This window comes from Solanum stenotomum, chromosome 8 (assembly GCF_019186545.1).
Source record: "Solanum stenotomum isolate F172 chromosome 8, ASM1918654v1, whole genome shotgun sequence".
Classification (NCBI taxonomy): domain Eukaryota; kingdom Viridiplantae; phylum Streptophyta; class Magnoliopsida; order Solanales; family Solanaceae; genus Solanum; species Solanum stenotomum.
Window position 1 is genome coordinate 943,808 of NC_064289.1, and position 14,260 is coordinate 958,067.

At 33.6% G+C, this 14,260-nt stretch overlaps 2 protein-coding genes across 2 annotated transcripts; one reads left to right on the forward strand and one right to left on the reverse strand.

The window, feature by feature from the left end:
* The first annotated feature begins 2,257 nt into the window (after positions 1 to 2,257).
* Positions 2,258 to 5,794, forward strand: LOC125874298 (B3 domain-containing transcription factor ABI3-like). The gene is made up of 6 exons (XM_049555160.1): positions 2,258 to 4,215; positions 4,495 to 4,587; positions 4,689 to 4,789; positions 5,330 to 5,376; positions 5,472 to 5,548; positions 5,651 to 5,794. Exons 1-6 carry the CDS (start codon positions 2,905 to 2,907, stop codon positions 5,771 to 5,773), a joined length of 1,752 nt encoding a protein of 583 aa, XP_049411117.1. The 5' UTR covers positions 2,258 to 2,904; the 3' UTR covers positions 5,774 to 5,794.
* A 1,374-nt stretch (positions 5,795 to 7,168) lies between these two features.
* Positions 7,169 to 13,235, reverse strand: LOC125874304 (probable pectate lyase 8). The gene is made up of 8 exons (XM_049555165.1): positions 12,988 to 13,235; positions 12,455 to 12,508; positions 12,202 to 12,276; positions 9,267 to 9,437; positions 8,720 to 9,191; positions 8,500 to 8,603; positions 7,834 to 7,972; positions 7,169 to 7,713 (listed from the first exon to the last, which is right to left on the reverse strand). The coding sequence occupies exons 1-8, from the start codon at positions 13,074 to 13,076 to the stop codon at positions 7,513 to 7,515; spliced, it is 1,305 nt and encodes a 434-aa protein (XP_049411122.1). The 5' UTR covers positions 13,077 to 13,235; the 3' UTR covers positions 7,169 to 7,512.
* Positions 13,236 to 14,260: the final 1,025 nt, after the last annotated feature.

Sequence of the window (14,260 nt, forward strand, 5' to 3'; positions counted from 1 at the left end):
CAAAGAACTCTATTAAGAGAGGTTTAAATAAATTTTAAACATATTTATTTGTATTAAAATTTAAGTATTTATTTGATTTGGATAAATTTTAATTATGAACAAGTTATTTTGGGTGGATGATTGTTATAAATATTTTGTTCATGATTATCAGTATTAACTACTTATTATCATTGTTATTTATTAAGCTATTATCAACCATCAATTTTATCATCACAAGTATTACTCTAATACTCTAATTATTATTATAGTCAATTCCTATTGTTACACTTCACTATATGTTTATTTTTATAGGTTTTAGCGATAATAAATATGAATATTAAGAAAGAATGCTAAAAAATTTAACTGCATATTCAATGACATTGGGTCCAATGAGATATACATACTAATTGCTTCTAAAGAACATATTTATCAGTAATTAAGTTAATATTATTAATTAATTACTATTACTAAAAATCATTATTGATATAGTATAATTATAGATCAACTTTCACATATAGCAAACACAAAATTCATGTGTATGTTATAACAAAGTTTGTATAATTACGTTCTATAGCAAACATATATATGTATAATTCGCTATACATATACAAAGAAGACAGTTGTATAATTCGCTATACATATACAAAAGAAAGAAGTTGTATACAAAAGATAATTGTATAATCTATGTATGTATAAAATGAGAAAGAGAGAAAGGCCAAAGAAAACTGGGCAGGAAAATATTTGTATTGTATAATTATAAGTATATATATAGGACGAAGATATATGTATTTGCATGTGTATATACAATTTTCTCTCGCTTTATACAAACAAAAGCGCAATTTATACATTTCGTTTCTGTTTGTATAAGCGAGAGAGGCGAGAGTAGCGAGCGAGATTTGGGAGAGTGGCGAGCGAGATCTGGGAGAGGGGAACGAAAATATATGTATATATACAATTTCCTCTCGCTTTATACAAACACAAACACATTTTATACATTTGTGTTTGTATAAAAGCGAGAGAGGCGAGCGAGATTGCCACCAAACGAGAGTGGCGAGCGAGATTCCACCAGGGAGAGTGGTGAAAATAGCAATAGTTTGCTATAGGGTACAATTAAATCAAAGTATATTTATAGCATTTAATTTGAATTAATAATTTGCTATTATATACAATTTTTGCATAATTATATGGAGTACTTTTTATTGCTACTGCTATCACTATTGGCTATTATCATTTTTGCACTATTAAAAATTGGCTATAGTCAATTATAAGAGAGACAAAAGTTAATCGAAAAAGAATCGTCGATGAAAGTAATAAAACAAAGATACAACATATCTTCAACTTATAAAAAATTTGATACTCCTAGATAGAACTTAGAGATCAAACTTAAAGTAAAAAAGATAATAGATAGCCTAGCCTTGTATTAGTTAGGAAAAAAAACAAATATGTCATCAATTATAAAGATTCATCTATATTATTCGTTAAAATTTAATTTATTTATATTATTTTTATTTTTTTTAAAAAAAACTTATTGATATCATTATGATATGATTCAGACAACTTTTTCATATGGAGCACGAATTTTTTTTTTAAACGGAACACGTAGATTGGTCAGAAGTGAAGAAACAGGTGTCAGCAAGAGAAGAAGTCTGCCGTTTCGCCCACGAATGCACACAAAACTCCCTATGGCCTCACCAAACAAATTAAAGTCTTGTTTTACTTCTATCTATTTTCACATTACTAAATTTTCCCAAATCTTTTCATGTTTACCCATATTTTTATGAAAGAGAATTGACCTGCTTCTGTTATCAATAGAGAATATAAAATAATTCTCATTTCTTTCCTTAATATAAAATAATTTGTCATTAAATTGTTCATAGGCATTCCTTGATAAATAAAATTTACAACGAATTTTATTAATTAATATAAAATTTATCTGTCGCTAATTTCTATTCGTCCAAAGTGACCACCGCTGGATTGAACCATTCAGGTTAGAGTACATATGCCTAATTTAGTGGTGAAAAAAAAATATTCGCACCAAGTTTCTCTTTGGTGGTTTTCCTTTTCTCTCTCATTTAAAACCTCTATATAATATCTTTACAAAAATAAAATCCTCATATGTGCAAAATAGTGTTGAAACAACTTCTCAGAACAGGCCATAGTTGTTGAAGTTTGGTATTTTTTTTTTGTCTGAATACATATTCTTAAAGATTCTTGTATATGATATGTGAGAGTGTTATTGCTATTGGAAATTAATTTTATTAGTAATACTTTTTAAAGTTTGTTTGATTTGAAAGTAATTTTGTCCTACTTATTACTATTTGTTAAGAAGTACTATCAAAAACTAAGTAGAGTCACTTTCTTTAGAGATTTGGTACTATTAATATTTTTTTTGTGGTTTGATATAGAATTTTATGTTGCAAAAACTAAGGAAATAATCAAGAAGACATACTTCTTGTAACTTAGGTTAACTTGCTTCCATCTGTCGTATTTTTTATGGATAGAGTTATTTGTTACTCGTTGGTGGTGGTGGAAGATACCAGGTATGTTGTGGAATTAGTCGAGTTTTTAGTCCAAATAACTTATCTTGCTTCCTTCCGTTTTATTATCCTTAGTAGATAGAGTTACATGATCGCTAGTCATATGTATTCCATGGAATTAATTGAGTTTTTAGTCCAAATAACTTAGCTTCCTTCTGTTCTATCTTGGTAGATAGAGTTATTTGCTATCCTTCCTTGGTGGAAGGGTGCAGGTATCTCGTGAAATTAGTCAAGATGCGCGTAAACTGATTAGAACACATAAAAAAATTAACTTAGCTTAATCAGGTACATTTTGCCATTTCTCTCTAAATTTTTATTTTTTTATTTTTTTGGTTTAGGCAGAGTGAGGCTTGCTAGCTAGTAAAAAGTTTTCAAGTCAAAATCAAGAATGAAAAGGGAGTTAAATGAGGTTTATTATGGTGGCAACAAAGAAGATGTGCATGTATTTGAGAATATTAATATGGTGCCTACTGATTTTGATCCTATGGATGATACAGATATTTGGCTTAATGGAAATTTCTCTAATGATTTTACTTCTCTTCAAGATTTTCCATGCATGTCTTCTTCATCATCAACTTCCAATTCCCTTCCTACTGAACAACCTGATCCATCTTCTAGTTGGGCTGTTCAAAAATCTGATGCTGATGAACAATATTTCGACACAATTAGTGATCAAGAATGTCTAAATGTGATGGATTTAATCGACGGGGATCATGAATTTCTTGACCCTATGATCTCTTTTTTCCATAGTGGAGAAAATCAACAACAAAAAGAACAAGCAAATGATGAGCAAGTGTCTATTTTTCAAGGGGATAGTGAGCTTGCGCTTATGTTTTTGGAATGGTTAAAGCAAAACAAAGATAACATTTCTGCTGAAGACATGAGGAGTATTAAGCTTAAACGTTCGACAATTGAGAGCGCGTCAAAACGATTGGGAAGTACTAAAGAAGGGAAAAAACAGTTGTTGAGACTCATTCTTGATTGGGTTGAACAACACAGGTTGCAAAAGAAACAAATGAGAGAAGAACAGAGTCTTCAAAACTCTGCCCCTCTTAACTTTAATAATCCAAATGCTTGCTTTTATAATGCCCCGTTCCCCGATTCGTCCCCTGTAATGACAGGGCCAATACAGGGGTACATTGGTGATCTGTATTCTAACGGATCTTTATTCGCGCCTCCTTATAATCAAACAATGAGTGGAAGTGCAACTTCTCGGTCTTGGTCTCCATCGCAATTTACAATGGCGACCGCTTCTCAATACAATCCATTTCCTGATAATGATAGTACTAATAATGTTGCTATACCTGATCAGCCTTTATTCAGTGCTCAATATGATCCGTACCAAGTTTTCGATGGGAACAGTGAGAGATTGGCAAGGTTGGGCACTTGTGCTACTAAAGAGGCTAGGAAGAACAGAATCGCTAGGCAGAGACGAGTGCCGTTGCATCATTATCGCCATCAGACTCAGAATCAAAGACAAATTAGTAATGAGAAAAGTGTAATGATGGGTGGAAAGATCAATAATTGTGCAATGTCTCGAGCTAACAGTCTAGGAAATTGGGTATATTGGCCTTGTGCTGCTGCTGCTCCGCCAATCGCCATGGTTCCATTGGCTGATACTCCACAAGCACTTCCTATGGAGAGGACAGCGGTGAAATCACAAAAGCATCAGAAACATGGTTCGACTGACAAAAGACAGGTTGGTTTCATTAGTTTCGGCCAAAAAATATTTTTGGAGTTTAACTTATATACACTAACAGTAACTTGGAAGAAAATGAGTCGGAGATTTACAAGATCGGGAGTCGAACCCTCACTAACAAGGTGAGAGTTCAGGTAGCTGGTTCAACCAAATGGCCTATTAGGATCTCCATTCACATGCTGTGTATATAAATTACAAATCACCCGCTATAGTAATTGTAAAGATCATTAATATATATGTGTCAGACGCTTTAAATTTCGTGTGGATTTTCTTCGACAGGCTTGCAAAACAGAGAAGAATCTCAAATTTCTCCTGCAAAAAGTGCTGAAGCAAAGTGATGTTGGCAATCTAGGAAGAATTGTGTTACCAAAGGTACTTTAGTCAACGTCGTCATAAATTGTGATATATATTCCCATTTGGTAATTATAGTATGAATGATTAAATGGATAATTGAACATTTTGTTTATAAGTAGAAAGAAGCAGAAAGTCATCTCCCACAACTTGAAACAAGAGATGGAATCTCAATTGCCATGGAAGACATTGGAACTTCTCGTGTTTGGAACATGAAATATAGGTACACTGACTCAAAATAATCAAGCTATCTTTTATTACATTTGCTCGATTCAATTGTTTTCCTTTAATTTATAGTCATCTTGCTTTTATAATTATTGGTTTTTATCGGCTTTTAGTTAAGGTGTGAATGTGAAATCGAGGGAAAAGAAAATTTTGAAAAAGGTTCCTTTTTCCAAAGGTACATTGTCCATCATTGGATAAGAAGAGGAAGATTATTGTGCTTATATATAGAAGTACTTCTTCTCGCTCTTAAATAGTTGCAAAGAAAGTCTTATCCTTGCATCGTCGTCGCTGCTCAGCTGGATTTGGTCAATTGACCTGATTCATTTCTGCATTATTTTTCTGAAGGATAAATGCTCGAAACAGTATTTTCCGAACAGGCTTTCACAAATGGGACTTCTCACACCTATTGAGTCTCTTACTCGTATAAATTAAAGGCTTTGTTTCAGGTTCTTACACACCGAAAAAAATCTGGAAACTCTCATTGCATTTCTGCAAATTTCTACGTCATTGATAACAATTTTGTGTGTTTTGTTTTCAGATTTTGGCCAAATAACAAAAGCAGGATGTACCTTCTTGAGAACACAGGTGTGAACACAGTCGACCCAGCTCTTGCGTAGCATATTCATTAATATATAGTACTAAGTAATTTTTTATTGCATCTTTTTTCCCGATTCTTGAAGGTGATTTTGTCCTTGCTAATGGACTTCAAGAAGGTGATTTCATTGTAATATACGCCAACATAAAGTGTGGCAAATATGTAAGTCCATATATATATAGTGCTTTAGTTTTGTTATCACTCTAAGTGTGTAATTATCTTTGTCATTTGAGTTTAAACTGTCGAAATATATATATATAACAGTTGATACGAGGAGTAAAAGTGAGGCCGAATGGAGCAAAATCAGACAGCACGCAGCCAGCAAAGAAAATCGTTCGTAAAATAGCTGCTGTTGATTCATCTCCATTTGCACAGGCTGTTCGATAGTCCAGGAAAAGAGAAATTAATCTCAAACAAGTGAGTTTGCTGTCATCCTTTTTCTTTTCTTTTTTACAAATTAGTACTTTATTTAGTTAAGTAGAATTATCTATAGATGACCCTGACTCATGCAAATGACATGTTTAAGGGGTTCGTAATTGTTAGCAAGGATACTGTCATATATATGTGTATGTTATAATCTGAATGTGTGGTATCATTTCCATGCTTATCAATGTAATGACCACCATCGATTGTAATTTAGTTCAAGTTATATACATTGACCGTTCAAAAACTTTCGTGCTATCTGCGGAATTTGACTGATTATTATCGCAATTTGGTACTCTTTTCATATTACAATATCAGGCTTGACAGCGTAAATTTTTTTTACACTATCAGTACATGAGATATAAGCTCGTTGTAGTTGAACGTGAATGTTGACGATTCTTACCGACCATTACTGGAGTCTTTAGATTTTATCTGCTGGAACAAAGATTTAACGTGGGGAAATTTAGGCCAAATACATTGGTGGCCCTTCAAACTTGGCACAAAATATCTTATTTCAGCTCTAGCTAGTAGCTATGTATATAGGTGTCAAATGGGCGGGGTTGGGTTGGATTTGGGCTGGTCAAAATTAAACTCGCGCAATTATTACCAAGTTATAATTGCTTTATTTGTTGTTTTATAGTTTTTTTAGTATCTAATAAAATAATTATTTTTCTTTATTATGGATAGACATAATACATCAAATAAGATGTCTTGTTGAAAATATTTTGACAAAATTTCTCCCGGATTAATTTGGGCTAGTTATCAGCCCAAATTTTGATAGGTGGAAATGGGCTGAGCTAATAATTTGGCAGGTCAATAATCAGATTGTTTGTTTAGAGGGCATGATCCTTTGACTTTCCTTTACTCTTCATTCTATTAGATCGGATTAATGAGGTACAAGCTCTCCTCAACACGGTTTGAATTTACTAAATCCGGGAACTTAAACAAGAACACTGAATCGAAAGAATATTGTAATTACCATCATAATAAGTAAACATGCAGAAAATAGGAGGAAAAAAGGACTGGACATATATATATTTGAAGCAGAATTCATAGTATATTACATATATATTATAAGGATAACAATTACAACAATATCATGAAGCTCAACATCTATAACAAAAAAGCAACCTAAAGATTTGACTTGCGTATCTTTTGCCCTCCTTTATTTTAACAATCTTTCTGTTTCCGATACCATGAGATATATATAATTTTGGTGAAATGGTGTGTAGGATATGGACAAGAAAAAGAAGATGACTTCTCCAGAGATAATCGAATTATATCTCTAGTGGTGTCGGGAAAGGTTCAGCACGGGTACATTAAGACAAGTGGAATGGACAAACAAGTGCAAAATCAATGTAGTGTTTCAAGAACCTTATGTTCAAGAGCTAAGGCAGATTCAAGAATGTGCGCTCTTTGAAATATGAGTTCAGAATTTAATATTTATACAACATTTTAGGATTTCTCACATATATATTAAAGGTTTTAAGCTGAATATGGTGGGTTAAATTGAACCCATCCTTAATTTATATTATGTGTCCGCCCCTGCTCAAGAGGTGATTAGGGACGGACACAAACTAAGAGAAGAAAGATAATCAGAGAAAATTGGCTATATTGCTGAATTCAATGGACAGGTAAAGGTGATCTGATGGTGTGGTTTGTGATCACTTGATGTGTCGATGTGCTTGACATCAACATTAGTGTCAAGAAAGTGCACCAGCATTCGAGGTAATCATTCCGACCATGGAAGAGGACTTAGCAGCCAAGCTTGAGGCTCTTGCATAGCTGCCTGGAGCAGCACGTCCCGATGCAGTAAAGTATGCTCCATTCAACAAAAGGTCTCCCACTGATCTCCAGTTCCACTGTTTCCATGATCCTTCCCATGGTTCCACTCTTTTTGTCACCTGTTAACCCAAAATTCCATAAATTTCAATAATTTGTTGAGGTTAGGCTTTACCTTCCTTACTTGTACTGTATTGTGCCGTGCCTAAGTGGTTTAAAAATCAGCCTAATTTTGAACTAACCTCTTTGGCAAAAGGGTTCACTGGGGCAAGGTATCTGTTACCCTGGCTGTTAATTGTAGGAGCAGCACTGCCACCAATGGCATACATCTCCCAGTGCGTGTAGTCATTGTTCACCACATGGAAATAACCATGCCTACATCTGCATATTAATTATGTCGTACTATTGTTAGTCCAAGAAGACATGGAAAAGATGAGTAAAACAACTACGCCTCAATTCCAAGCAAGGTGAAATTCGTTATCTCAATCATTACCATTTATGTCACTAGTTTTGGGGGTTAAAAGTTAGGCGAAGATCAATTTCTTTACATAGTATCAGAGCATGGTCCATCTCCATTATTGCTTGCCAATGTTGGGTTTATATAGTATCAGAGTAGGGTCCATCTCCATTATAATGTTGGGTGCTCTTATAAAATTGGCCATGTTCTAGATGTTTAGCTTTGGGTGCAGTGTGATGTTGCAGAGTTCCACATTGGATGAAAAATGAATGGGTAGTCTTTTAAAGTAACCTTGGAAAATCCTATCCTCGTCAACTAACTTTATGAATTGAGTTAGATCCAAGATCCATTTTTTTACAATAACAGAGTCTCATATTATTGCAAAGATCAGTAATTTACTAAATCAGATGAACTGGGGAAAAAAAGCCTACTCATATTTTCAGATTGATACCTTGGCATTCTCTGGATTAGGCCCTCACCAAAATGGTTGAAGGCAATAGTCACCTGCATAACCTTATCTCTTACATAGGAGTCACTGTGCCCCAATAAAATCACCTACACATAAGTTGGATTAATGAATAATTAGTCTTTGAACTAAAGTATCAACACACAAGAATGCGCGCAGTTAAAAAAATATATATTCAGAAATGTCGTTTTAGTTGAAAATTGACCTCATTGTGATGGGTGAAGTAATTGTTTGAAATGGTAATTGCAGTTGAACCCATAATAGCATCAATGAGACCATCAGCACAATTAGAAAGAGAGTTGTGATCAACCCAAATATGGCTCGAACCAAAAATGGAAATGGCATCACCATCTGCCATAGTCCTCCAACCATAGTGTGATGGTGAGCTTCTAACCATGGCATTACCAGTTGGTTTACAATCATGAATATGGAGACCATGAATGATAATATTAGTAACAAATTGGATAGTAATACAAGCCCCATTCGCGATATGCACATTCACACCACGAGCATCGATTGTCTTGAAACTATTCATGATCAGTTCTTGCTTAAGTGTGATGTGCATGTCACTTTTAAACACTATCCACAATGGTTCATCTTGAATTACAGCGTGACGAAGTGTTCCAGGTCGGGGATTTACTGGATCATCATCACCCGAGTCAGTTACAACGTAAAACCTGCACGTAGAGGTGGATTCAGGATTTTTAGAAAGCTATAGATTCCGCTCTAAATTTGCCTCCGAATATATATACCTGCCATCTCGGCCACCAATGGCATTGCGTCCAAAGCCAATTGAACAGTCAGCTAACCGTCTGCGATTACGTTGCCAATGGCGATCGCATCGCCAACAATCATCAATAGGATTCCCCGTCGTACATGAGAAGTAACCCAGTTTCCTCCTCTCTGTGCTATTCCTAATGCTCCTATACAACAATACAAGAAAGATGAGTGTTCAATTTTTGTCTAACAATATTTACCAGGCACTCAGTCTCAGTGTAACAATTGATTTAGTGTAAGATATTTCCCTCACTAATTTTACGGGATACATGTCATCTCCCACCAGCAATAGGTATCAGGTAACTTTGTTAATCAAAATAGGACAAATGGAAAAATCACCTAGTATTTTTTGTCTCCGCAACTTTGAATATAAAATCCCAAGGTTACGAACTAAATTCTGTTCCAACTTATGAAATAGAAACAAACAAAATCTCACATGTGACTACTTTGATGTATGTAGTATAAACTAAGACTTAAATTGAGGGATCAAGTTGACCCACTCAAAAATGTCTTATAGGGAGAAGTTAAAAATGAATGTAATGTGATAAATAAATAAACAATAGATACAAGGAATACGGTCAATACGGAAATAGTACTTATATCCATCATTCCATGTAATAATAATAATGTACTAATAATAAAAATATCTAAAATAAATGCACATGCAAAGGTGGGGAGATAAATGCATGATGTGTCGGTAGGAGAAACTATTTATTGATTAGGGAAAAGTCATTTAATATATGGTGATGGGCTTTGTCAGTACTGCCAGCTGCTGCATCCCTCAATTTGGAGCCCAGATCTCATATCTTCTTACTGCTCTACTAACTTCTTAAGGCCATTTGCCAGGCTGGGACAGGGGACAATGTTAAGTGGCCTACGATAAGTGGGGATGTAAATTGGTCAAGTTCATCGTCAAAAGATTATTGTACCGGGCTCCTTTTATGCACACATATGTTTCAAACACATCGTAGTAATAAAATAAGGACAGTTTAGTATATGAAATATTTCGCGTTCATGTAGAATCCTAAAATGGATCGTAACTTAGAAAATATGATATAAGCAATATAACAAGCATTAATGGTCGATACAATGATTCATATTTATGATATTACGTACAATTGCTCCAAATTAAGCTCCAAATCTCTTTATACTAACAAGAAAAATTGGTTCTAAATTTTCTTTTGACCGTTATAGTGAAATATTGTTATAAAGAGATCATTTCACCGTCAATATTGTTCCGTCTAAGTAACATGAATATGGATAAGCAAACCCAAAATATATAGAACAAACATTATAATGTGCACCTTCATGTAAAGCCACCTTCTGCCTCTACGAGAAACATGGATACACATGAATGATAAAAGAAAAAGACTCGATAGATAATTTATGATGTGCCTATGATGATAAATCTCCCAACAGGAGCATGTGAAGACCAGGTAGATTAGGCAGGGGAATGCGAGTATGCAACTTTTAACTTATTCTAACATTGCCTTTCTAATCAATGATGATTAACACTAATCCAAAAAAGGTACTTCGGAGTTTGGACCAATATATTACTTACAACATTATCATATAGTACTAGATTGGATACCCATAAGAGAAATAGACATTAGACCTGACTCAACTTCAAACTATAGTTCATAATATAATATTGTCCAAATCGTATAAAAAGATCAATTCATCCTTGAAGAGTCGATGTGGAACTCAGGTACTCAACAATGTCCATACTCAATTTTACAACACATAATAACTCCTCTGACACGAATCCTAGTTGTTAGGGACAGATTCACAGGATTGGTGAGTTGATTTAAGAATTGTTAATTAATGACAGTACTTATAAAAGCTGCCATAGCTAGAGAGCCTGTGGCATTTGCATGTGCAATATGCCTCATAGGCAGTCTAATGATAATCAGAGTAACTTCTTTTGACTGTCAGCAAGAGATGAATTTGGAAAGGGAATCGCAGAAGAACGGAAGCAGAGGGAATTGTATTGGAACGGTTCGGTAGGTGGGATATTAAAGACAACTGCGGCATTGCTTTTAATTTTGTGGGTGATGTGTAGATCTTGTGGCTGACTAATCAGAAATTTTGGATAGACATACAAACGATTATTTTTTTTAATAGGGAGCATTTTCCTATTTAATAGATCCTAAAAAGGTAGATATAAACTTTTCACTACGGGTCAATTTTGAACCACATTTGTCATATAAATTTTCACTTTATTAGTTTGTAATTTCCGCTCCAATTTCTCGTTCCTCATCATCCTTACCCCCACCCAAAAAAGGAGAAAAAAACTCCTTTATAAACTTAGCTCCTTCAATAAACCTTATGCATACAAATTTGAATTAGGTGGATCAAATTATCCGATAATTAAACTAAAAAGTAAATGTAGTCTTCTTACAACAGGTCAAAATTTGAATCCAATTTATCATGCTAACAAAAATCAGCAATTATATAAATTAGAAAAAGTATATATGATAAAAGAATATTACTTTTATTTACATAAAAAGTATAATTTTTCAATAAAGGAAATTAAGACAAAACTCCTTTATTGATATAGCATCGTCACTGGGTGTGGGTACTATTTGTCTCTCTATTCAACCTATATATGATTGGAATATCTTTTTTTCCCAAAAATACTTTTAGTTCGTACTTGTTTTTAACAAAAGAGTAGTGACGCAGTAAACATTCGACGCCCTTTAATTATAAATAACTAAATAAAGTCTCTTAATGGAGTAAAGCATTAACTGAAAACAGATTAACGCTAAAGGGAGGAAGGATAGTTGCGATATGAGGAATATTTTTAATAATTAAATACTAAGGCTCGATTGGGAACAAGTTAGTTTGATAACTAATCTCGGATACTTTTGACATTTTTATATGGGATTGCGAGAGACAGGATTAACTCACATATCCACCATGGAAGCAATGGCTTCTGGATCATCTACAGCATGTTCATGCCAAAGTTCATCGTTTCCACTTAACCTACAAAACTTAAATCATGTAAAAAAAATTAAAAAGGGAAAATTGGATCGCGATTACAGAGTTAAAAGAACAGATATTTCCAGATCCGATCAGTCCATCTTCTTTGATTCAATTGCAAAGTTAGTACATTACTCGAAGAAGTAAAAGTGATAAAGGCGGAAAACAAAATGAAGTTAACCTGTTCGCCATAGTCGAGTTACTTAAGCTCTGAAATTGCTCTGCTTCTTCAATACTGACGATGAAAAATTCAAAATCTAATGAGTAAAACAGAGTAAAAGTAGCTCCAAACAGAGTTGATAAGAATGGAGAACTTACTCCAGCACAGCTCAAATGTCAAAGTTAACAAAGAGAAATAGAAGTATTTGTCACACCAACATATTTAAATTCCATAATCGAAAAACAGAATCAGTGATGGTAGCAATGGCGTAAATTCCAGAAAATCTGGTATTGAATTAACCTTATCGAAGCTCAAATATCAAAATTACCAAGAGGAATCTCATTAAATGAGTAATACAACTACTTAAATCGAATTAATCGAAAAAACAGGGATGATAAGAATGGCGCAATTCACAGAAAATCCGAAATTATACTAAACTACATCGCTGCTCAAATGCATAAATTAAACAAGAGGAATTTCATATTAATTGAACTAATTTGCTTCCACATTGTAGACAAAATTGCTACGGAAAACGTAATGAACGCCTTAAATACCTGTTATCGGCAGAAGAATTGATGAATAGTACGATCACAATTAGCAATTGAAGAAAACACAAACACGATAATCTCAGAGCAGCTGCCATGGCGGAGTTATCTCTAGAATTCGCCAATTTTCTCTCTGTTTTGGGCAAAACAGAATGTGGCTAATTTATATTATGAAATGAATGAAAGCTTGAATGGAGGAAACGTTTTTATAGGGCAGCAAGTAAGAGACAGAGGTACCATTCATTAGTTGTCCAACTTTTGATATTGTTCATTATTGGAAAGATAGCCTAATAAAACTCAACTTTATTTATCAAAAAATATTTACATGTTCAATAAATTAGTAGTTAATATAGATTTAAGTTTTATCCATTTGAGTATGCCGTCAATATCATTAGTCTTTTTAAGGTTTAATCACAAGAATATTTGCTTAAACCTTCTATAAACCTCTCACCCAATTAACGTTCAACTTAATTTCTCTTTAGATGTAACAAATTATATATTACTTAAGTATTTTGAGACAAATTTGATTTGTCAATCGGCTATTAACGACATTAATGAGGTTAAGCTAGTAACTAATTAAATTTATTCACTAACTATGTAAAGAAATATATCTACTTTTTATGATCGTGGTGTCCATGTCACCTTTCACGCATCTTGATTAATTTTATGGGATACATGTTACCTCCTATCAATAATACGTTTCATGTTACTCTATCCATCAAAGCTAGAACAGTCGTGTTTTACTTTTAAAGTACTATATAATATAAACAAATCCAACAAATAGACACAATTCTTCCCCATCAATCAACGGCAAAACTAAGTAGTGTTGAGCAGTTCAGCCTTTAATCTGAAAATTATATTTACAAATAAAGTAAAATATATGTATTTTTGATTGTATATGAGCTGTTGATTTTCCTTTGACATAAAAAAAAATTCAAGTATAATGATAGAGGGGTTTGAAATTATTTTAGTTAATGTAAACTACTTTTACATAATTTCTATATATAAGTTAAAACTTTAAGTTTGTGATTAACAATATGTAGCTTTTAACTATTTGACTCAAGTCATTCATGAGTCGTTTTCTCACGTGTCAATGCGTCGGTCACTCATGTGCCGGACACTACAAAATTTACAGAGTTTCCATTTCTCTCGCGAGTTTGTCTAACAAATTAAATTCCACCGCATTTTCTGTCTTCCACCTCAGCTATTTATTTCACTTAAACCTCGGCGCTATATAAGAATAATACTGAATAGAATATGCTAGAAATATAAATTAATTATA